Source organism: Neofelis nebulosa, chromosome 15 (genome assembly GCF_028018385.1).
Source record: "Neofelis nebulosa isolate mNeoNeb1 chromosome 15, mNeoNeb1.pri, whole genome shotgun sequence".
Taxonomy (NCBI): Eukaryota; Metazoa; Chordata; class Mammalia; order Carnivora; family Felidae; genus Neofelis; species Neofelis nebulosa.
The window spans coordinates 61,836,131-61,862,002 of NC_080796.1; the positions used below are offsets into that span (position 1 = coordinate 61,836,131).

Genomic DNA, 25,872 nt, shown 5'->3' on the forward strand with positions numbered 1-25,872 from the left:
TCAAAACCGTAGAAATGCTCATGCCATCACAGAATCTTCCACATGTAATGAGAGCAAAGTTTGATTGTGCAGGAACAATGCCAGGATATCTTTTCAACCTGCCTATGAACTCTTGTTTGCAGACTATGGAAGAGCCCAAGGGCGAGCTAGACTTAACTGTGGTCTCATTTGGGAGGTAATTTCAGTTAAAATAGTATTTAGTATTCTGGTAAAAGTTCTTGCCACTGTCTCTCTCTCTCTCTCTCTCTCTCTCTCTCTCTTTTTAAGATCTAAGAGAAAAATCTTTGCAATGCTTTAGAGCTGAATATTTTAAAAAGTATTTTAAGCTGAAGAGTATGCGCTTAGCCTTTGATTTCCATCCGATCTCAGAGGTGTTTGCTGTGGTGTATCGGCCCTGTCCTGTTTCCCAACATTCAAGCTGGTTTTTAAGGACTCAGTTGTGAGTACCTGGTGAAAAGCCTTAAATAGCTAGATAAACAGCCCAGCTGCCAACCTAAAGCAATCTTACACTTAGGGGGTGAGTGGCCCAGGAAATTTGCTCTTTGTCATTTTGACTTGGGTTTGAAAATGGACCTGGGCTGCATTCCAGCTCAAAGAGCCGTTCACTTCCAAAGACTCCTAAATTGTCCCAAGGAGCTCATTTTAGCAGTGGATTATTTGTGTTTGGCCGGGCATCCTAATAGCAAAAGCTGTCTGCTTTGGCAAGCAAAGGCTATGGCAGGATTTAGAATTACTGTCCCCAGTGTTTTTCTTGATGAGGTTATTTTTCAGGAAAGCAGTCCCCCACCCTCCATTTAAACAGTGACACTGCCTGAGTGTTGTGCAGGCACTCTTCTTGAACTCATCAAGGGCCTCCCACGGCAGGGTGGCCTGTTCTATGTATCAGAGGCGAAGTTGAAACACACGAGAAGCAGCACCAGGTATTTACCAAAACCAAAGCTGTCTGAATGACACATTCATCTTTTCCTGTACCCGAGGTGGCAGGTATTGGTTGACTAGGGATGAGGAAGAATTTGGAGGTTTAAATTTAAAAATAAGAATGATAAAGAATTTGTGAAAAAGTTTCCTTAGGGGATATAGAGAGCGTAGGTACTTGAAGAGCCAATGCTTATTTATCTACACAGTTGTAAATTGGGCCTATTGTCCGCCTCTCCCCCTGGCCTGTGAGGCCTCCAGGTTGTGGTTACCATCAGCTGGAAGCTAACTAGCATAGCACCTACACACAGCAGGGGCTCAAATGTTACCGGAAGGCAGAGGTGAGATTAGAACACAGGATCAGGTAATGCTTCACTCATCGTATTAGAGGAGTCCAAAATGAAGTACACAAGAAGATCCCCAGGACTGAAGGAAGAAAATGTTAGAATTTCTACTTATATTTAGTTTTACCTCATTTATATACCTGTTTAACATTACACTTTAATATCACAGTATGATACATGTAGAATTTAAAACAGATAATTAGGTGTATATTAAAGAGTGCTTGCTCAAAAATATTTTTACTGATGGTGGATAATGATAAAAATTTTTGAGTCCCACTTTGCTGCTTTATTGCCCCGTAATTAGTCTCTCATAGGTGTCACTGGAGTTTATTTAATTTGATTTTTAAAATAACCTGGTGGGCAGAATATGAATAGCATTTTACCATTGAAGGAAAAGGGGAAGAAAATACTAGTGCTAAGTGCTGGGGGTTTTATCTTGGTTAATCCTCACAGCAGCTCCCTTTTATAGCTGATGAAGCAGAATGTGCTATTATTTTCTGGAATAATTTAAAGAGAATTGGTATCATATCTTCCTTGTTGGGTAGAATTCACCAGTGAAATCATCTGGGCCTGTTTTGGAAGATGATCAATTATTGATTGAATTTTTAAAATAGATATAGGCCTTGAGGCACCACTGGGTGGCTCAGTCAGCTGGGCATCCGACTTGGCTCAGGTCATGACCTCACAGCTCATGGGTTCAAGCCCCGTGTTGGGCTCTGTGCTGACAGCTCAGAGCCTGGATCCTGCTTCGGATTCCGTCTCCCTCTCTCTCTGCCCCCACACCCTGCTCGCACTCTGTCTCTCTCAAAAATAAATAAACATTTAAAAAATTATTAAAAATAGACATAGGTTGATTCAGATAGGCTATTTCTCCTTGTGTGAGTTGTAGTAAATTGTGTCTTTCAAGAAGTTGGTCCATTTCACCTAAGTCATTAAATTTTTGATCATAGAGTTGTTCATAATATTCCTTTATCCTTTTGATGTCTGTGGGGTCAGTTGGGATGATCCCTCTTTCATTTCTGATATTAGTAATCTGTGTCTTCTCTTTTTTTTTATTCTTAGCCTGCTAGGTGTTTATTGATTTTATTGATCTTTTCAGAGAACTGGCTTTTGGTTTTGTTGATTTTCTCTATTGATTTCTTGTTTTCAATTTCATTGATACCTGCTCTGATTTTATTTTCTTCAGCTTACTTTCAATTTAATTTCTTCTTTTCCAGTTTTCTAAAGTGGAGTCTCAAATTAGTGGTTTTAGATCTCTCTTCGTTTCTGCTATATGCATTCAATGCTATAAATTTCCCTCTAGGGACTCTTTTTGCTGCATCCTACAAATTTTGATAAATTGTATTTTAATTGTGATTTAATTTGAAATATTTTTTTTATTTCTCTTGATGTTTCTTCTTGGACCTACATGTATTTAGAAGTATTTTGTTCAATCCCCAAATATTTGGGGATTTTTCAGTTCTCTTTCTGTTATTGATTTCCAATTTAATTCCATTGCGATATTACAGTATGCTTTGTATGACACTCTTTTAAATTTGTTGAGATATACTTTATAGCCTTGAATGTGGTCTGTCTTGGTGAATGTTCCATGTGAGCTTAAGAATATGTTGACTGGGGATGCCGGGGTGGCTCAGTCAGTTAAGTGTCTGACTTCAGCTCAGGTCATGGTCTCATGGTTTGGTGAGTTTGGGCCTCACGATAGGCTCTGTGTTGACAGCTCTGACCTCGGAGCCTGCTTCAGATTTTGTGTCTCCCTCTGTCTGCCCCTCCCCTGCTCATGCTCTCTCTCTCTCTCTCAAAAATAATAATAATAATAATAATAATAATTTTTTAAATAGCATATGTTGGCTGTTGGATACAGTAGTCTTATAAATGTCAGTTAGACAGAGCTGATTGATAGCTGTTCTTTTCAAATATAGACTTACTGATTTTCTGCCTGCTGGCTCTGTCAGTTACTTAGAAAGGGCTGACTACTACAGTGACTAATTCTCCTAGCACTTCTGTCTCTTTTGCTTCATGTATTTTGATGCTCTGTTGCTAGGCACATACACATTGAAGATTGTTATGTCTTCTTTGAGAATTGACCCCTTTATCATGAAATACCTGTCTTTATCCCTGATAATTTCCTTACTCTCAAGTCTATTTTGTCTGAAATTAGTATCATTACTCCAGCTTTCTTTTGATTAATGTTAGCATGGTATATCTTTTCTATACCTTTACTTTTAGTCTGTTTGTATTTGTTGTTTAAAATGGGTCTAGGGGCGCCTGGGTGGCTCAGTTGGTTGAGTGTCTGACTACTGATTTCGACTCAGGTCATGATACCAGCATCGTGAGATCAAGCCCTGCCTCAGGCTCTGTGCTGAGCATGGAGCCTGCTTAATATTCTCTCTCTCTCTCTCTCTCTCTCTCTCTCTCTCTCTCTCTCTCTCTCTCTCCCCCTCTCCCCCTCAGCTCCTCTCCCCTGCTTGTGTGTGCTCTCACTCTCTCTAATAATAAATAAATAAATAAATAAATAAAGTTGTTTTTTTTCACAGTCTTTGCCTTTCATTGATGCATTTAGACTCTTCACATAAAGTGACTGTTAATATAGTTAGATTAATATCTACTGTATCTGTAACTGTTTTCCATCAATTACATTGTTCTCATCAATTACATTCTTCATTTTTTGTTTCTGTTTTTGCTTTCCACTCGTTCAGGCTTCTCTGGTTTTATTCAGCATTTTATATTATTCCATTTTCTCTCTTCTCTTAGCTTATCAATTATACTTCTTTTCAAAAATTTTTTTAGTGTTTGCTCTGGAGTTTGGAATATACATTTATGACCAATCAAAGTCCACTTTCAAATAACACTATACTGCTTCCTGCATAGTTTGTCTACCTTATAGCAGATTATTTCCAATCCCTTCCTCCCCACCTTCCCTTACAACATTGTGGTCATTCATTTACCTCATCTATAACCTATAATCACGGATTATATTTTTGTTATTATTTTGAACAAGATGGTACCTGAAAGGTAATTAAGAAAAATGAAAACAAAAGGTTTCATTTTACCTTCGTTTATTTCATATCTAATGCTCCCCATTTGTAACCTGTATCATTTTCCTTCTCTCTGAAAACTTCAAAGTTTTCTTTTTTTAGAAAAGAAATTGCTTTTCTTGCAAAGTAGCTGTGCCTGTGACAGAGTTCTTCATTTGTCATCAAAATATGTGTCTGTCTGCAAGTCTTTGTTTCTCCTTTACATGAAGGCTAATTCTGGGTACAGAATTGTAGGTGTTGGTTAGTTTCTTTCAACACCTTTTACTCCACTGTCTTCTTGCTTGCGTGGTTTCTGAAGAGAAGTTCAATGTCATTCTTAAACTTGATCTTCTGTATGTAAGATGGTTTTTTACCATTTGGATTCTTTCAAGATTTTTCTCTCTTTTTTTTTTTAATGTTTATTTATTTCTGAGACAGAGAGACACAGAGCATGAACAGGGGATGGTCAGAGAGAGGGAGACACAGAATCCGAAGCAGGCTCCAGGCTCCGAGCTGTCAGCACAGAGCCCGATGCGGGGCTCAGACTTATGGACTGCGAGATCATAACCTGAGACAAAGTCAGATGCTCAACTGACTGAGCCACCCAGGCACCCCAAGATTTTTCTCTTTGTATTTGGTTTTCTGTGGTTTGAGTATGACATGATTAAGTGTAAATTTTCCATGATCTCTCAGCTTTCTGAATCTAGTTTCATGTCTGTCATCAATTTAGGAAAGTTTTTAACCATTATTACTTGAAATGTTCTTTTCTGTTCCTTTTCCTATGTCTTCTGAAATTCCCAGTATGCATACATTAAACCTAATGTGATGAGTTCTTGTGAACCTCTTCCATATCTTGCACATTCTATTTCACTTTTTCATTCTCTTTTCTTTTTGAATTTCAATTTTGTAAGTTTCTACTGACCTGTCTTCAAGCTCACTGATTCTTTCCTCATCTGTGTCCAGTTTACTAATGAATCCATCAGAGCCATTCTTTATTTCTATTACAGTGTTTTTGAATTTTAGTATTTCTCGGGTTCTTTTTTAATAGTTTTTGTCTCTCTGCTTACATTACCTATGTGTCCTTGCATGTGGCCCACTTTTTACATCAGCACCTTTAGCTTATTATTAGTCATAGTGAAATCCCTAACCTTATAATTACAAAGTTCCTGCATATCTGAGTCTGTTTCTGATGTTAGGCTTGTGTCTTCAGATTTGGGTTTTTTGGGTGTTTTTGTTATTGCTTGCCTTTTAGCATGACTTTTAAATTTTTGTTAGACACTAGTCATGGCATATTAAGTAAAAAGAACTAAAGTGCATAGGCCTTTAGTATGAGCTTTTATGTTTTCTGCCAAGGAATTAGGCTATTTACTGTTTGCTATAGCTGTGGTATCAGAGTTAAAATTTTCTTCAGTGTCCTTTTTCTTTTCTTCCTTGTTTTATTTGAGTATACTTAGATTCTTTAAATAGGGTCTCAGGCTTGTAATGATTTTGGCTGTGATCCCCTGCTTTCATACAGGAGCCTAATGAGGTGGTGGTAAGTTGTGGGGAGGGGAAATGTTCTATAGTCCTATGATTAGGTCTCAGTCTTTTAGTGACCCTTAGTTGGGTATTTCTCTTCCTTCAGACTGGTCAGGCTTTGATGATCCCCCAGGCCGGTAAAATAGTTTCACTTAGGATAGGACTTGTTAAAGAGACCAGAGCGCTCTGGGAATATTCATAAATGGCTACTTTAACCCTTCCCCTCTGCTGGAAGCAAGAGTGAGTTCACAGTGAGAACTGGGTAGACCTCCTAGGGGTAAATCTCAGGACAGCACAGGAGCCCTCCTATTACAGGACCCTTCAGAGTTTTTAACTATCAACTAGTCTACCCTGAGCCACCAATAATTTGTCAATTACAGTTGAAGGTGTTCGTGGGGTATTGTCTTCAGTGTGCTTCTCTTCGTGAACTTCTCCTCCCAATAAGTTGTGATCCTCTGTATCTGCCTGTCCCTCCCATTTCAAGGAGGAAGTTTGTCCTGTGACCTCAGTTTGCTTATGGATCTAAGAACAATTGATTTAAAATCTGTTCAACTTTCTCCTGCCGTGATGTGATGGGAGTGATGACTTCCAAACTCTTTTTTACATATTGGACTCAGAAACCAGAGTCCAGATGAGTAAACAAATTCAAGTAGAGTGAAGATCTCATCCAAGCTGAGAACACTAGTAAATGGTAATGCAGGGATTCCCACATGGTTCTGGGTAGGCTAGAGCTTGGTGTGGGGCCCAGCGCGTGTTTGACAAATGAATCAGTGGCCCCAAAGCCAGGCCAGAGCCCTTTGTACTATGTCACACCACCATTGTCAAAAGTCAAAAGTCAGTGATTAGACGGGGTCCAGGGTAACAGGGTTTAAAGAAAATAACCAAACAAAAACTCCCCTTGGTAAAAAAATAAATAAAACAATGGAACATTCTTAGGGATATTACTGACGGAAACAAAAAATTACCTACGTAATAAGGGAAAGCGTTAGTACGAAGGAAGCCTAATCAGCACTAGAATACTTTGGTCAAATGTGGAGAACTACCTGAGATGTAAGAGATAAAGAAACCTCAGACTACACCATTTCCATTTTTTATCAGTTTGGGAAATTGCTACTTCTAGACAGGTGTTCAGACTATGAAAGGGGTTCATAAGACAGATGCAAAGATGATTTTGAAAGGTTGGAAAGTGAGGCCTTTGGAGGAAGAGCATTCTGTGTCTGGAGAAGAGGAGGGTAGAGGTCAGCTGAATAGGTCTGCAAGCATGTGAAGAGTATGCTCACCTCTAACTTTTATAGAACACAAGGCCAGAGCACCAAGAGCTCCATGTAAAATTAAGACCAAAAGTTGGCAAAATATCAAAGACGAGGATTTAATAATTGTTACCATGACTCGGTTATCTATTGGTGGGTCTGTAATGTTTGGGTGAGTGATAAAAGACATAAGTTATACATAATTATGTAGTGCATATAATTTATTTTCTTATATTTATTTCAGCAGAGTCATTGATTATATTTTATTTTTTTATCTAATTTTATTTTTATTTTGTTTTTGCTTTTAATTTTTTTAATGTTTATTTATTTTTGAGAGAGAGAGAGACAGAGACACAGAGTATGAGTGGGGGAGGGGCAGAGAGAGAGAGAGAGACATAGAATCCAAAACAGGCTCCAGGCTCTGAGTTGTCAGCACATCGTCTGATGTGGAGCTTAAACCCACAAACCATGAGATCATGACCTGAGCCAAAGTTGGATGTTTAACCCAGTAAGCCACCTGGGCACCCCTTTTTTATTTAATTACATTTTTAGAACCAAGATTTTGATCTAATTATTATTACATTATTAATGATGATATAAACTGGATTTTAAAAGAAAATGTGAATCTATTTAAGACTTTGTAAAGTTTATTTATTTATTTTGAGAGAGACAGAGACAGTGCACATGAGGGAGGGGCAGAGAGACAGGGAGACAGAGGGCTCCAAGCAGGTTCCACAGTGTCAGCACAGAGCCCGACATGGGGCTTGAACTCATGAAACTGTGAGATCATGACCTGAACCAAAACCAAGGGTCAGACGCTTAACCAACTGAGCCACCCAGATGCCCCAGAAAATATAAATCTATTTAAAACATACACAGTTTGAATACATTTTTATCAAGTATAAATTAAAGTAAGTGTAAAAAACAAAAATTTTTACTTATTTCCATGTTTTAATGTAGCAGGATTCTTACACAGAGAGCCCTGACACCGAGGCTTTTCTTTCCAGGAAGCAACTTTATTCCTGCCGGCAGCACTCAGTTGGGTTCTTAACAAAGAACTGAGCCCCGATCACCACGTGGTGTAGTTTTTTAAATACATTTTTTACTTCTTTGTCTCCCATATATGGTAACACACAAACATGTAGTCTGATTAAGTGGTCTCATGGTACAAGGTTGTGAAGGAAGTTGTCACATATGTGTATAGTCAGGTTGCCTTGAGGTATTTTTTTTTTCTTTCCTTAGGGAAGGGACCTTACCACGTTAAAAATGAGTTATTTTAATTCAGAATTATCTATTATATCAAATGAGTTCATTTAATTCAGAATTATCTATTATATCAAAATGAGGGATAAATATTATTAATAAATATCAAAAGTTTAAACTAAAATAATAAAATTAACTTTTTCATTTAGTTTATTTTTATTTTTATTTTATTATTTTTTAAATGAAATTTATTGTCAGATTGGTTTCCATACAACACCCAGTGCTCATCCCAACAGGTGCCCTCCTCAATACCCATCACCCATTTTCCCCTCCCTCCCACCCCCATTTTATTCTCAGTTTTTAAGAGTCTTTTATGGTTTGCCTCCCTCCCTAAGTTTTTTTTTCCCTTCCCCTCCCCCACGGTTTTCTGTTAAATTTCTCAGGATCCACATAAGAGTGAAAACATATGGTATCTGTCTTTCTCTGTATGACTTATTTCACTTAGCATAACAGTCTCCAGTTCCATCCACATTGCAAAAAAGGCCATATTTCATTCATTCTCATTGCCAAGTAGTATTCCATTGTATATATAAACCACAATTTCTTTATCCATTCATCAGTTGATGGACATTTAGGCTCCTTCCATAATTTGGCTATTGTTGAAAGTTCTGCTATAAACATTGCCCCTATGCATCAGCACTCCTGTAACCGTTGGGTAAATTCCTAGCAGTGCTATTGCTGGATCATTAGGGTAAATCTATTTTTAATTTTTTGAGGAGCCCCCACACTGTTTTCCAGAGTGGCTGCACCCACCCAGTTTGCATTCCCACCAACAGTGCAAGAGGTTTCCCATTTCTCCACATCCTCTCCAGCATCTATAGTCTCCTGATTTGTTCATTTTAGCCACTCTGACTGGTGTGAGGTGATATCTCATTGTGGTTTTGATTTGTGTTTGCCTGATGAGGAGTGACGTTGAGCATCTTTTCATGTGTCTGTTGGCCATCTGGATGTCTTCTTTAGAGAAATGTCAATTCATGTTTTCTGCCCATTTCTTCACTGGATTATTTGTTTTTTGGGTGTGGAGTTTGGTGAGTTCTTTATAGATTTTGGATACTAGCCCTGTGTCCAATAAGTCGTTTGCAAATATCTTTTCCCATTCTGTCAGTTGCCTTTTAGTTTTGTTGATTGTTTCCTTTGCAGTGCAGAAGCTTTTTATCTTCATGAGGTCCCAATAGTTCATTTTTGCTTTTAATTCCTTCGCCTTTGGAGATGTGTCAAGTAAGAAATTGCTGTGGCTCAGGTCAGAGAGGTTTTTTTCTGCTTTCTTCTCTAGGATTTTGATGGTTTCCTGTCTCACATTCAGGTCCTTCATCCATTTTGTGTTTATTTTTGTGAATGGTGTAAGAAAGTGATCTAGTTTCATTCTTCTACATGTTGCTGTCCAGTTCTCCCAGCACCATTTGTTTAAGACCCTGTCTTTTTTCCATTGGATATTCTTTCTTGCTTTGTCAAAGATTAGTTGGCCATACTTTTGTGGGTCCAATTCTGGAGTCTCTATTCCATTGCATTGGTCTATGTGTCTGTTTTTGTGCCAATACCATGCTGTCTTGATGATTACAACTTTGTAGTAGAGGCTAAAGTCTGGGATTGTGATGCCTCCCACTTTGGTCTTCTTCTTCAAAATTACTTTGGCTATTCGGGGCCTTTTGTGGTTCCATACAAATTTTAGGATTGCTTGCTCTAGCTTTGAGAAGAATGCTGGTGCAATTTTGATTGGGATTGCATTGAATGTGTAGATAGCTTCGGGTAGTATTGACATTTTAACACTATTTATTCTTCCAATCCGTAAGCATGGAATGTTTTTCCATTTCTTTGTATCTTCTTCAATTTCCTTCATAACCTTTCTATAGTTTTCAGCATACAGATCTTTTACATCTTTGGTTAGGTTTATTCATAAGTATTTTATGATTCTTGGTGCAATTGTGAATGAGATCAATTTCTTTATTTGTCTTTCTGTCGCTTCATTATTAGTGTATAAGAATGCAACTGATTTCTGTACATTAATTTTGTATCCTGTGACTTTGCTGAGTTCATGTATCAGTTCTAGCATACTTTTGGTGGAGTCTATTCCATGTATAATATCACGTCATCTGCAGAAAGTGAAAGCTTGACTTCATCTTTGCCAATTTTGATGCCTTTGATTTCCTTTTGTTGTCTGCTGATGCTAGAACTTCCAACACTATGTTAAATAACAGCAGTGAGAGTGGGCATCCCTGTCGTGTTCCTGATCTCAGGGGGAAAGCTCTCAGTTTTTCCCCACTGAGGACAAGATTAGCTGCAGGCTTTTCATAAATGGCTTTCATGATGTTTAAGTATGTTCTTTCTATCCTGACTTTCTCAAGGGTTTTTATTAAGAAAGGATGCTGAATTTTGTCAAATGCTTTTTCTGCATTGATTGACAGGATCATATGGTTCTTATCTTTTCTTTTGTTAATGTGGTGTATCATGTTGATTGATTGGTGAATGTCGAACCAGCCCTGCAGCCCAGGAATGAATCCCACTTGATCATGGTGAATAATACTTTTTATATGCTGTTGAATTCGATTTTCATGCATATTCATCAGGGATATTGGCCTGTAGTTCTCTTTTTTTCCTGGGTCTCTGTCTTGTTTCGGAATCAAAGAAATGCTGGCTTCATAGAATGAGTCTGGAAGTTTTCCTTGCCTTTCTATTTTTTGGAACAGCTTGAGAAGGATAGGTATTATCTCTGCTTTAAATGTTTGATAGAATTCCCCAGGGAAGCCATCTGGTCCTGGACTCTTATGCGTTGGGAGATTTTTGATAACTGATTCAATTTCTTCGCTGGTTATGGGTCTGTTCAAGTTTTCTATTTCTTCCTGTTTGAGTTTTGGAAGTGTGTGTGTGCTTAGGAATTTGTCCATTTCTTCTAGGTTGTCCAGTGTGTTGGCATATAATTTTTCATAGTATTCTCTGATAATTGCTTGTATTTCTGAGGAATTGGTTGTAATAATTCCATTTTCATTCATGATTTTATCTATTTGGGTCATCTCCCTTTTCTGAGAAGCCTGGCTAGAGGTTTATCAATTTTGTTTATTTTTTCAAAAAAAAACAACTCTTGGTTTCATCGATCTGCTCTACAAGTTTTTTAGATTCTGTATAGTTTATTTCTGCTCTGATCTTTATTACTCATTTTTCTTCTGCTGGGTTTGGGATGTCTTTGCTCTTCTGCTTCTAGTTCCTTTAGGTGTGCTGTTAGATTTTGTATTTGGGATTTTTCTTGTTTCTTAAGATAGGCCTGGACTGCAATGTATTTTCCTCTCAGGACTGCCTTCGCTGCATCCCAAAGTGTTTGGATTGTTGTATTTTCATTTTCATCTGTTTCCATATATTCTTTAATTTCTTCTCTAGTTGCCTGGTTGACCCATTCATTCTTTAATAGGGTGTTCTTTAACCTCCATGGTTTTGGAGGTTTTCCAGACTTTTTCCTGTGGTTGATTACAAGTTTCATAGCATTGTGGTCTGAAAGTGTGCATGATATGATCTCAATTCTTTTATACTTATGAAGGGCTGTTTGTGACCCAGTATGTGATCTATCTTGAAGAATGTTCCATGTGCACTCGAGAAGAAAGTATATTCTGTTGCTTTGGGATGCAGAGTTCTAAATATAACTGTCATGTCCAACTGATCCAATGTATCATTCAGGGCCCTTGTTTCTTTATTGATCCTGTGTCTAGATGATCTATCCATTGTTGTAGGTGGGGTATTAAAGTCCCCTGCAATTACCACATTCTTATCAATAAGGTTGCTTATGTTTGTGATTAATTGTTTTATATGTTTGGGGGCTTTCATATTTGGGGCATAGACATTTATAATTGTTAGCTGTTCCTGATGGATAGACCCTGTAATTATTATATAATGCCCTTCTTCATCTCTTGTTACAACCTTTAATTTAAAGTCTAGTTTGTCTGATATGAGTATGGCTACTCCAGCTTTCTTTTGACTTCCAGTAGCATGATAGATAGTTCTCCATCCCCTCACTTTCAATCTGAAGGTGTCCTCAGGCCTAAAATGAGTCTCTTGTAGACAGCAAACAGATGGGTCTTGTTTTTTTAATCCATTCTGATACCCTATGTCTTTTGGTTGGAGCATTTAGTCCATTTATATTCAGTGTTATTATTGAAAGATATGGGTTTAGAGTCACTGTGATGTCTGTAGGTTTCATGCTTGTAGGGATGTCTCTGGTACTTTGTGGTCCTTGCAACATTTCACTCACAGAATCCCCCTTAGGATCTCTTGTAGGGCTGGTTTACTGGTGGTGAAAACCAGTTTTTGTTTGGGAAAACCTTTATCTTTATCTCTCCTTCTATTCTGAATGACAGGCTTGCTGGATAAAGGATTCTCGTCTGCATGTTTTTTTCTCTTCATCACATTGAAGATTTCCTGCCATTCCTTTCTGGCCTGCCAAGTTTCAGTAGATAGGTCTGTTACTACTCTTATGTTTCTACTTTTGTAAGTTAGAGCCTGTTTATCCCTAGCTGCTTTCAGCATTTTCTCTATATCCTTGTATTTTGCCAGTTTCGCTATGATATGTTGTGCAAAAGATCGATTCGAGTTATATCTGAAGGGAGTTCTCTGTGCCTCTTGGATTTCAATGCCTGTTTCCTTCCCCAGATCAGGGAAGTTCTCAGCTATGATTTATTCAAGTACACCTTCAGCCCCTTTCTCTCTCTCTTCCTCTTCTGGAATTCCTATTATATGGATATTGTTCCATTTGATTGCATCACTTAGTTCTCTACCTCTCCCCTCATACTCCTGAATTTTTTTATCTCTCTTTTTCTCGGACTCCTCTTTTTCCATAATTTTATCTTCTAATTCATCTATTCTCTCCTCTGCCTCTTCAGTCTGAGCTGTGGTCGCCTCTGTTTATTTTGCAGCTCATTTATAGCATTTTTTAGTTCCTCGTGACTATTTCTTAGTCCCTTGATCTCTGTAGCAATAGATTCTCTGCTGTTCTCTATCCTTTTTTCAAGCCCAGAGATTAATTTTATGCTATTATTCTAAATTCTTGTTCCGTTATATTGCTTAAATCATTTTTGATCAATTCGTTAGCTGTCCCTACTTCGTGGAGTTTCTTTTGAGGAGAATTCTTCCATTTCATCATTTTGGGTAGTCCCTGCTATAACTCCAAACTGCAGGGCATGTCCCCTGTGCTGTCCAGAGTAACTTGTGTTGGTGGGCGGGGCTGCAGTCCGACCTGATGTCTGCCCCCAGCCCACTGCTGGGGCCACAGTCAGACTGGTGTGTACCTTCTCTTCCCCTCTCCTAGGGGCAGGACTCACTGTGGAGTGGTGTGGCCCCTGTCTGGGCTGCTTGCACACTGCCAGGCTTGTGGTGCTGCTTCCATGAGATCTGGCCAAGGGTGTATTAGCTAGGGTGGATCTGCAAGGTAAGCATAGGGGCGGGAGGGGCAGGCTTAACTCCCTTTGCTGTCTGTGGTGCCCTGCGGGAGGGGCCCTGCAGCACAGGGAGGGAGGCAGGCCCGTCAGAGGGATGGATCCACAGAATCCACGGGCATTTGCACCGTGCAAGCAAGTTCGGTGACAGGAACTGGTTCCCTTTGGATTGGGGCTGGGGGATGGGAGAGGGAGATGGCGCTGGCCAGCGCCTTTGTTCCCCCACTGAGCTGAGCTCTGTCTTCAGGGGCTCAACACCTCTCCCTCCCCACGTCCCCTTGCCCTCCGTGCTCTCCGAGAGCAGAGCTGTTGACTTTTAACATTCCAGATGTTAAGTCCCACTGGCTGTCAGAACTCATGGAGTCCGGCCCCTCCGCTTTTGCAAACCAGACTCGGGGGCTCTGCCTTGCCAGGTGGGCTGCCCCTCCACCGCCCCGGCTCCTTCCCGCAGGACTGTGTAGCGCAAACCGCTTCTCCACCCTTCCTACCCTCTTCCGTGAGCCTCTTGTCTACCTTGGCTCTGGAGAGTCTATTCTGTTAGCCTTCTGGTGGTTTGGGGGTTATTTAGGCAGATGTGGGTGGATCGGCAGGACGAGGTGAGCCCAGAGTCCTCCTACGCCTCCATCTTCCTTTAATCTCTCATTTAGTTTTTTGAAAAATAAATTGTCATGTGTATTTATAAAAAGAAAACACTTGGGATGTCAGGGTGGCTCAGATGGTGAAGGATTCAACTCGATTTCGGCTCAGATCGTGATCTCATGGTACATGAGATCAAGCCCTGTGTAGGGCTCTGTGTCAACAGTACCGAGCCTGCTTGGGATTCTCTGTCTTTCTCTTTCTCTGCCCCTCCCTGACTCTCTCTCTCTCAACATAAATAAAATAAAGTAGATAAATAAAATAAATAAAATTTAAAAAATAAAAGAAACTTTAAAAAGAAAACTCTTCACAGTTGTAGATTTCTGTGTGCCTACATAAAAAATCACTACCATGCTTCACACATATGCCTAACTTCCATACATTCAAATTTAAGAGTAACATGAATTATTTACTACTGCAAAATGTCCCTACTATGTCATTGACAACCCTTGCAAATACCGTGTCGATTCCTGAGTACCTCTAGAATCACAATTTGAACTAAAAAGAAAGCAAGAATATGGATATTGGGCACCACAGGAAAATAGTACTTGATTATATGAAGTTCTGTTGCATTTTTCATATTTTTTTCAAATTAATTAGTTTTTTATCTAAGTGTTTCTGTCGCTTAAATTCTCTTCATACTCAAAAGCAGCGTCTGTTAAAGCATAACTGCCTTCATGTCCCTTGGGCTCTGTCACTTTGTTTCACTAACACAGAGCAACAGGTGTGGGGCTTCTCCCTGGGGCCTGGATAACGTTGGTCCTAAAAGCAGAGAATTAGGGTTAAGAGCTCTAGCCGGAAGAGAGAGCCAGGTCCCTAGTGGCAAAGATACTCGCATGTTCTTCAGTACATGTATGTTTTGTGTGTTTGTAATGGATGAACTGTGTAAGAGGTGGGCTCAGGGCAAAGGTCCTTGTTTCCAAGTTTTTCTTAAAAAAAAAAAAAAAAAAAAAAACAAAAAAAAGAAAAAGAAAACTATCCCAAATCATCTCCATTAAGTAGAGGTCTCCTTTACAAGGAGACACATATATTTTTTTGTAGTCTGACCATTTATCGATAGCATTCACTGGTGATTTAGTACTTTACCTCTTATTGTGCCTTTTTAACATGCATGAAGAGCATCCATTTGTATCACTCAAATGCTGCTTCTCTGGGTACTGAGTAAAAAAAAAAAAATGATTTTTCCCCTCTAAACTCCTTTAGCATTCATTTGAGTCAATGCTATGGTACTTACCACAGTCCACCCTCTGTTATGAGTATTTGGGTATATCACCTTTCCCATGTCATTCATTCAGTCAACAACTATTTCTTACAAAACAAAGCACCGATTCCTATGAAGCTTATAATCTCATGTGGGACACAAAGTAAATATTCAATATCCTGGAGCGGCAATTAAGAAAATAGAGCCAGTTAAGACAATAGAGCGTTTTAGGAGTGCTATTTTATATATACAGGTAGTCTGAGAAGGCCTCCGTGAACAGAGATGTGATAAAAGGAGGGAATGAGCCACAGAAATAAGTGGAGATAAAGCTGTCTAGGTGGAGGCGTCTGTAACTATAAAGACTGGGAAGAAATGTGTTCCGTAAACAAGTGTTGCTAAAGAGGGTCAAAAGAGGGGGAATGTAGAGGAAAAGAAGTCATGTCCGAAAAGGACCCAAAAGTACAACTATGTGGGGGGACTTATAGGTCAAGGTAAAAAAATTTAGATTGTAAGCTCCTTTAAGATAGGTGACTAGGTGTGGTCTTTGCATCACTCAGAGGTTCTTAATAGTGCCACCCATGACTATGACAAGCTATGTGTTTAAGGAAACTTCTGTACCTCTGGCTTTCAACTGATAACAATTATCTGTTAATTTTGTCTGATTTGAGGATATGACAGGAAATGTGAAGTGCAGTTAAATAGCTATCTAAAAGTGTAATATAATATAAATTACAATGAAATAATAATAATAATAATAATAATAATAATAATAATACAAAGTAAGGTCTCTGTGGTAATCTTTGATCTTTTTCCTCCCAGGATTTCCAAACTGTATTACCATCATTTGATCTCTTCTCAAAGTATGGAAAATTATATTCAAAAGCTGGACAAATTATATAAAGGTATGCTATTTTGCTAAAAAGTATTTCAAAAAGTATATTAAAAACATTTTAAAAATCAAACAAGATTGACTTTAACTCTCAAGCATTTTTAAAACTGTGCTATAATATTTATCTATAATAAAACTTTATCTTTTGTTCTGATTTAATGGCTTTAACATTCAAAAATCATGGATTTTCTTTTTCAAATCTCCAAAATAGACTCAAAACACATTAAGAGAACTGACAAAAATCTGAGGTAACCTTTTAAGTTAATTAATACAGTAAATAGGTTTACACAATGCAATGAAAAAAATACTGATAGTGTCCAAAAGTTAAAATAGTATACAATATTATATTCAGTATGTGTGCTATTTGAAATATGAGTTGTCTTTAGGGGATTCCAAATAAGTAGTGTCTAAGGTCTCTGATTATCACAGTTTACAGTACAGAAAAGAACAGAGATACCCATATAAACTGCAAGATCACAAAATAAGCTCTCAGTGAAAACTGTTTAATTGCTGAGAAGTTTTAGAATAGCAAGTGATTATGATAAAGTAAGACTAATAGGGATTGTGGCACTTTCAACCAAATTAAAGGGGGTATGGTAAGAAGACAGCAAAGATGACTACAGTTGAGGGAAAAGCGCAGCAGTGAGAAATCATGCTGGGTGACATTCCTTAGGTAGCCTCCCCCACCAAGAAGCAAGGGAAAAACAGGACTGGTTCATTGGAAAGAGCACAGAGTAGATTCAAGCAACTTGGGTTCTGTAGATTTCACGTTAGTTTAACTTCTCTCCCCACTTACAACTTTGGATCCCTCAAAGTTGTTCTATATGTTAAATGTAGACACTAATATCTACCTCTTAACTACTCCAAAGGAATATATGAAGGGGAATATATGAAGGAAAATATGAAATATCCTGAGCTAATACAAAAGCATACATATAATGCCAAGTGGAATTGTGGTTTCAAAGGTTTATAAAGTATCAGTATAGATTGGAGCATCTATCTAGTATCTGTGACTCACAGGACGAAGTAGTTTTCAAAAAATTTTAACATTTATTTATTACTGAGAGACAAAGAGAGACAGAGCGTGAGCAGGGGAGGGGCAGAGAGAGAGGGAGACACAGAATCCAAAGCAGGCTTCAGGCTCTGAGCAGTCAGCACAGAACCCGACGCAGGGCTCCAACTCACAAACTGCGAGATCATGACCTGAGCTGAAGTAGGTGCTTAACCGACTGAGCCTTGCTGGTGCCCCCAGGATGAAATGGTTTACATAAAATTTTCCATATTTGTGTATGACTTCAGATATTAGTTCAAAGATAGAGCCCATTATAATGGTGAAAGGTTGAAAACAGCATGAACACTCAGTAAATGCTGAGTTAAATAAATGAGGACATGAAATGCAACATTCTGAAGACATCAAAAATACTAACATAGATCTTTACCTATTAGTTCGAAAAAAAAATGCTTATAATATATTTCTAAGAAAAGAAGGCTGAATTCAACAGAACCTGTGTAGTCCGATTTCATTAAAAATGTGTGTGTGTGTACATGTATATATATAATGTGTATGTATATATAAAAGCACGCATGCACTTATTTACATATTACATGCATATGTATACATCCTTAAAAGGCAAAATGTTAGCAATAGTTATCCCTAGATAGTGAGATTATGATTTCCTTTTTGGATGATGCCTCTTTGTAGACTCATTTTATGAAATTTGCCTCTAATCAGACAAAAGCAAAGTGTTGAAACAAAATACTCCAATAGGGCTACTTGCCCTTCTTTACCAATTATAGAAACATCTTGACTTTCTTCTATTCAATCATCATAATTTAGAGACAATTATCTTTCTTTCTGAAGACAAAATAATTACTTGCTAAGTTATTTATAAGGGAGACAAGGATGAGTCACAAATGTTTCACATTACCTTTAATTAAAAAGAGTGCCCAATGCACAGATATGTGACGGAAATATGAGCTAGAAATTAAAAAAAAAAAAAAATGTTTGCTAACGCTTCTCTTGGATCTGGAACTATTTTGTGAATTGAAAATATTATCAAAATGTCATCTCCTCTTCTTGGAAAGGAAATTAATGCCTAGTGTTTAATTTTGGTAAGTGGAGGGTAGCAGCCTTAGCTGAGGCTCTCCTATTAAGATTTAATTTCAGCAAATACAACAGAGTGCTTCTGTTCTCTGTGAAGAAGGCCAAGACGGGGACACTTACCCCAAAGTGTTGAATAAAGATGCCATAGTAATTTTTTGAGCTATCTATTTGATTGCTTCAGCTTCAAGGTAGTTCATCACTTCACTATAATTCACCCTACATTGCCTCTTACACCCATACTACATTTTCCCATCAGTCCGATTAGAATAGTGATGCCTTTACCAGATTAATCTTTCTTTCCTTAGCACGTCTGCGTTTAGGATAAACAGAGCCAACGCTACCCATTTTGATTAATACACTAAGATTTCAGCCTGGAAATGGCTGAGAGTGAATTAGATTTTAAACACGCACATATTTTAAAATCTGCTCTCTGAAAAGAATATGACTCCTTATAATTTCTTTAACTTTTCTTTATAACTGCTTACTTCTGTAACCTTTGGTTACAGTTTCCTAAAGGCAGCTTTGTTGAAAATTGGATTATACTAGAGCCTTTGGAGGATGTAGACTGCTTTGCCATAAAGACTGCTACATCCATCTTTCCAGGCAGAAGAGTTTCTTTAAGGACTCAAGTGAAATAAAAATTAGCAAAATAAGGTGAAATCATTGGTTAGTCTGGCATCAGTGTGAGTTGTCTTGCATTATGTGCTCTCCAAGTTTTTCAGATTCTTCTTTGTTTGGTCCAAGCTATCTTTCTGCTAAAATGTGGTTAAATTTTGAGGCCAGATGAGTTGTTTTAATTAAATTATGATGCATGAAAACCAATGTACTCCCCCCCCATCCCATACCCCTTTTCATAGGAATTTGGCACATAAATCACTCAAACGCTGAGAAAAAAAATTAAAATCAAAAGCACATTTAGTCAGCACCTGAGTTAGGAAAGGGGTGAAATTCTATTGTCTTTTCCCAGAAGAAATAAGGTCTTAGCAACTGTGTAAGGAAAAAGAAGGTATCTGAAGAGAAAGGAATAATCAGGCATATAAGCTATATATGTGCCTTTTGGGGGTTACTTTTTTAATTCAATAAGAGAAGTGATGAAACTTTGTCATTCAGTTTGACACTATGTGAATTTATAACCCTTTCCAATTTAGTAATGATGAATCGGCAAAAAATAAAACGAAACAAAAACCAAGGTATCTTTAGCATCTTTTTCTTGGCTCTGTGGTCCTTTGAATAAGGATAATACAACAACCCACTTGCCTGTAGGAAGACAGTCTGCTGCTTCTCCTTGACTGAGGCAGGTGGGCTGGGCATTCTACGTGTCTGGTGGCACATATGATCGGCATGTCTACCAGGAGCTGCAGCGGTGTAGACACAGATCAAAGAATAGGGTAATTCCAGCAGGGCTGGGCATGAATCATATCATGGTGTAGCCTCCCAGACTTCTAATTGAGCTAACTCTATGTGAGCAAGATTTAAATAGAGAATTTGAGAACTCTTGTTACTGGGTTCTTTTTCTTCGTTCATTGTACCGTTTTGTTTTTAGAAAGTAAAAGAAGACAAAAGGTAAAAAGGAGGTTAAAGTGTGAAGTGAGTGTGGAATAGAAGGACCCCCACTGCCTGGATTCCTGGATTCTACTTCTGTGACTGCTGAGTGACCTTGACACAAGTCTTTTAACCTCTGAAGTCTCTCTCTCTCTCTCTCTCTCTCTCTCTCTCTCTCTCTTATTTGTCCAAAGAAAAAATTGGAAACACCTTTGGTTCATTCAAAAATTCTGCAGTTAGGGACGCCTGGGTGGCACAGTCGGTTAAGCGTCCGACTTCAGCCAGGTCACGATCTCGCGGTCCGTGAGTTCGAGCCCCGCGTCAGGCTCTGGGCTGATGGCTCGGAGCCTGGAGCCTGTTTCCGATTCTGTGTCTCCCTCTCTCTCTGCCCCTCCCCCGTTCATGCTCTGTCTCTCTCCGTCCCAAAAATAAATAAAAAACGTTGAAAAAAAAAATTCTGCAGTTATAATAGTAAAATAAAAATGAGTATCCTACAGAAAATACACTTAAACCATACTTCTTACAGTGATTGAACAAACTATAACATTTTATAGCCAACTGCTCATAATTATAGTGTGGATCTATGTACACATAGTGTGTGAATAGTGGGTCTCTTGCCTCTGAGAATGTCTGTCACAGCCACAGCCCCTGGTGACCAAAAGTGCCATAAATGGCTCCCCTGAAGTGGCCATATTCTGACCCCATTGCCCTAGTCACAATGGATGAAGCCAGTTTGGGGTACCAAGGTAAAGGCAGCCAACACGTAAGTATGAATGATGAATGGTTTAAAGTATGAGTGGAATGAAGTGGTATGCTGTGACAGCTCCGCTCTGAGGGAAATAGGGACTCATCAGACCCATTAGAACCCCCTCAGGACATTGAACTTGTGAACACAGACAAAGACCAGTGGGTATGGGATCAGAAACATGTAGCCGTCCCCCAAGTCGAGAAGACATTTGCAGGTCTCTACTGCAAAGAGAGTGAAACAGTAATCTGGCCATTAAAGGTTGTGCTTAGCACATTGAATTCACTTAATAAGTGGTTTCTGAATGAAAAACAAGTGTCTCACTGATTAGATTGTGAAATTTTAGGGTACGCCTTCTAACCCTTTGAATCTGTAATAGCAATTGGCAGTCTATTAGGTATTTTGTAGATGGTAGGTGAATATTTGTTGATTCTGACTTCAGTACAAACTCAGAAGACAATTAGCTGGTATTAGAAAGAGTCTGAACATTGTCCACTTCAAAGCTACGTGGCAAATCTTGTGATTAAATCCATAACCTTGCCCTTGTCATTCTGAGTGTCTAAGCTGGAATTTTAAAGCTGATTGGTATAATGAGGCATTATGCAAGGAATTATGGTTTGTGAAGTTTTATAGGAAACAGATTTACTTTAAAAAATTAAGTTAATTTATTTACTTTGAGAGAGAGAGAGTGGGGTAGGAGCAGAGAGAGAGGAAGAGAGAACTCCAAGCCAGGCTTGAACTCACGAACTATGAGATCATATTCTGAGCTGAGATCAAGAGTCAGATGCTTAACCGACTAAACCACCCAGGCACCCCCAGATTCACTTTTAAAACATCTTCAGTGTTACTTTTTTAAAAACAGTTAACGTTCATTTAGAGTCAAATTTGGTGAATAATGGTGGGAGTTATGGTAAGTATGGGTTTGCAGAAAATTCAAGGACACCATAAAAGTGAAAGCTTTTCTTAATAAGACAATATTTACGGCAAGGAGGAATTCACAGTCATCTGGGAGTGGGAAATAGAAATAGAATCGAAAAATATATTATGATGTGTTACACAAAATAATGGAAGATGGTAAATAATTACTCTGTGTTATAAAGGGTAAGAAGTTGAGTAGAAGTAGCCAGATTCAGAACAGAGCAGACTTCTTTGAAACATTATGCATTCAGACTGGATGCATAGCAGACTGGATGATTCAACTATCAAGCTTCATTTTCTCTAGAAACAATTAATGAAAATAAAAATCAAAATTACATTATCAGAGACATGGAGTGGGGAGTATATAACTGGCCACTGGTTTTCAAGTTTCCTAACTCTACCAAGCCTCATTTCTCTCTTCCTTGATTATTATTCTGTTTTTTTAATTTTTAACAGGATATATTATATTACTTTATATATAAATGAATACATATAAATATATAAATGAATACATATATATATATATATATATATATATATATATATATATTACTTTACAGTAATGGAATAAATGATTCCTGTTCTTTTGTCATAATCTTAGGATACTAGAATCTTATTCTAATGCTGCTGCCAGTACTCACAATATTTTGGGAACACATTCTTTTAAAATAACTTTCAGCATTTTATGAGGTATTACATAACCTCAGTACTCCAAAGTTACCTGTTGTTGGAATAAACAAAAGTAATTGTGAGGGCATCTTACTTTCTTTCTTTCCTCTTCCCCTCCCTGTTCCTCCTCATTGCCCTCCTCCTCCTCCTTTCTCTTCCTCTCCTTCAAAGTTTTATCACTGTGTCCATATATGTATAGACACCCAAGAAAAATAATTCTAGCTCTTGATATCTTCTTGGGAACTGCTACGTATTTCATTGTTCAGAACGCCAGTTTTATCTTGATCTCTGAGACCCAAGCTCTTGAAGGTTTCAGGTGCTCTATAGCCAGTCTTTGTCATGTTTTGTTCTTTACCACCACTACCTCCCCCAAAGACACCTACATAAGCTCCTGATAACTAGAGAGGTGCCCAGACAAGTCCAAAAATGCCCTTGTATTCAGTAGAGAGAAGACTGAGATGTGGAATCTTACTAGAGAATACAATGGAGGAAAGCAATCTGTTTCTTCCGGAAAACTACTTAGCTACATCAACTTGTATACAAGTTTCTTGCTACATTCCCAGAATCAGCCATTCAAGAAAGTTAGTGAGACATAGTGTCTGACCAAAACTAAGCGATAAGTCACCAATTAATTCTGAATGAATATTGGCCCCATTAAAAACATTAATAACACCGTGGATGTTTAAAGGTATATATCCTGAGAACATTCAGACTTAGATCTCCAGTTCTTCTGAAATCAACATACTCGTCAACTTTCTTATGGTTAAGCAGATAATATCTTTCTTCCCCGTAGCCCATCTCTAATTTCTTTGAGGGCAAATAACTGTCTCTCATGATAAATACCCTTTATCCAACCTCTAGCAGAGCACCTGGCGCAGAGCAGAATATCTGTTGGATAAATGTTGTTAAGGAAGTTCCAAAAATCTTTCAAGGAATGGGAGCTGTAAAATAGCATCTAGCTTCCTGAAATAGTGCCTACAAAGACACCATTGCTCATTTGAATGCATACTTTGTGGAATGTTATTTTTAATTAGTCTCATTTATAGTTATGTTGCATATTATTTTGGATACAGATTTCGATGTACACTAAGTTGGTCGACCCTGAGGTCAAGTTTTGATTGCTGCTTGCGTAAAGTGTTCCTTCTGGAAACTAAACTTTTATACCTGTAAATTAGTAATTTTCCTTAATTATCTTTATCTATACAATATAGTATTGTGGCTTAGGGAAACGCTGAATCTTTTTTATTGATTGTATCCCCTTTTTACTCTGTTCCCCCACTTTTATGGCCTACCTCTCCTATCCATGTGGTGTCCATCATGTGCTAATTTTGCCTTCAATCACATTTTTTTTCTCCAGCTTTTTAACTTTGCCCTGATGTTCTCTTCCATTTTATTCTTTTTCCATCATAAAATGGCTCAAACCCTTTTGGGAACAAAGGTGGATATTAATAAAACCACAAAATTGTATGCGGAACTTGTCTAAGGTCATAGTGATGCCTAAACGCAGCAGAATTGCTGAACCAGTAGAGCTTAGTTGGTCCAAGTTCCAGTTCACAAGAAACCATTACATAAAGCATCAGAATAAAATTTTGTTGAAAAATGAGTGAGTGAGTGAACCACTGAAGAATATAGTTTGGGTGGGTCTGTATGCCATGAATTAAATTCTAGTTAGCATCTGTCTTTAAGCATATCTAAAACCGTCTTTGAGCATATCTAAAACCATACTCATTACATCTTTTGTGTTACATCTCTAATGATGAGCTTTCTAACTCTTCTACAGTAAATGACTCTTCTCTCATAAACCACTGCCAATGAAAGACTCTAAATGAGAGAAATGGCATTAATTTGTACTGAGAATATAAGTGATTATTTGTTGTGTCCTACAAAAAGCACACAATGCCAGAACTCTTATCTGTTCTCCCAGTTGATAATTCGAAACTTTTTCCTGTGAGTATGGAGTGAAATCCCTGCTTGGCCTGAGGCTTATGCTTGCCTTGCTCCTGTTGGAGCTCAATGTCCCCAGCAGGTTCCCTCGCATAGCACAGTAGGGTATTGCTAAGTAAGTATATTCTTCCAGGTCTGAACACTTAAACTCATTGATGAGGAAGTCACCGTGCTGCTGGTACTAGCAGATGTAGTCACTTATCAGTACAATGAGTTTAGTTTATAATTCTCAGCCTCATAGTTATGACTACAGAATACAGTTCGTTAGGACGCCATTGCATTTAGCAGACCTTGCCACAAAGTGAGGCGTCTGTACGCTGAGGAATCCTCATATTAAGAAATGACAAAACTGTGCATACTGGTTGGAATAAATCACTGAAGCAAACAGAAGGGAAACACAGAGTGTGTGTTTAATGTTAAACTGAGAAGTTAATGTGCCCACCTTATAAGGGAGACTGTAAGACCGTACAAATTGCAAGTGAAGCCCAAGCTCTTATTATAAAATCTAATAATGATTATTTGTTAGGCTTGCATTGTTCCACAGTTAACCTATTTTCCAGCTTGAAAGTAGTCTTTTCTACTTTAATATATTTTAAGGCATTTATATTTAATTCTAAACTACAACTACCTAACAAAAATTAATTTTCACATCTCTCTTATGTGAAAATAATCCAGTTGAATGAAAGAAAGATAAAAAAATTGTGTTTAAACAATGTAGTCCTTCATTCATACTTAACTATTATAAGCCAAGCACATCACTGACTGAGAGAAGGGAACACAAGCAAGATCATTTTGTTTTTTAGGTTTAACAATTTTTTTTTGTTAATGTTTATTTATTTTTGAGAGAGAGAGAGAGTGCACAAGGGACAGAGAGAAAGAGGGAGACACAGAATCTGAAGCAGGCTCCCGGCTCTAAGTCATCAGCACAGAGCCTGATGCGGGGCTCCAACTCACAAACTGCGAGATCATGACCTGAGCAGAACTTGGACACTTAACCCACTGAACCACCCAGGTGTGCCCCACAAGATCATTTTGTGATTTTTAGAGTCTAAGTAGTTTACTCATTTTTCCAAAACCTTGGTATTTACTCATTCTCTGTTCAACAAGGATTCAATAAGAACCTTTTTTAAGTGTTATTGTATTATAAGTAATATGAGTACAGAAATTTTTTAGTATATTTCAGTAAAATTTTAGTAAATTGCTACCCTCAAAGAGTTCAGTTCAGTTGACATGAAGAATCTGGAGTGTAATTAAAAATGAAAAAAAGGTTATTTAATATAAGAATTTTTTTGATTTGCTGTATGCCTAAAATGAGAAATAATAGGATTAAAATGGAATGGGGATAGTTGGGAAAAATTTCTTGGAGGAGACAAGAGTTAAGACATATAGTAGCAAGGACTTTGGGTAATTATGATGTGACAATGTGGGTTCATCAATTGTAACAAATGTGCCACACTGTTGGGGGATGTTGTTAATAATGGTGGGGGGGGGGGGGCGGGGAGGCTG

General features: G+C 38.1%; 1 protein-coding gene across 5 annotated transcripts in view; it reads left to right on the plus strand.

Annotated features, from left to right (window-relative positions):
* Positions 1-25,872, plus strand: part of SPATA17 (spermatogenesis associated 17) — a 223,884-nt gene that overhangs the window by 174,330 nt on the left and 23,682 nt on the right. For 3 of the 5 annotated variants that reach the window (XM_058701372.1, XM_058701376.1, XM_058701375.1), the window contains 2 exons: positions 16,375-16,457; positions 20,092-20,320. In XM_058701372.1, coding sequence (XP_058557355.1) covers positions 16,375-16,455 — 81 coding nt within the window. In that variant the 3' untranslated portion in view covers positions 16,456-16,457; positions 20,092-20,320. Of the gene's footprint in view, positions 1-16,374; positions 16,458-16,655; positions 16,693-20,091; positions 20,321-25,872 lie in introns of those variants that run through there. The other 2 variants (XM_058701373.1, XM_058701374.1) reach the window with 2 other exon arrangements.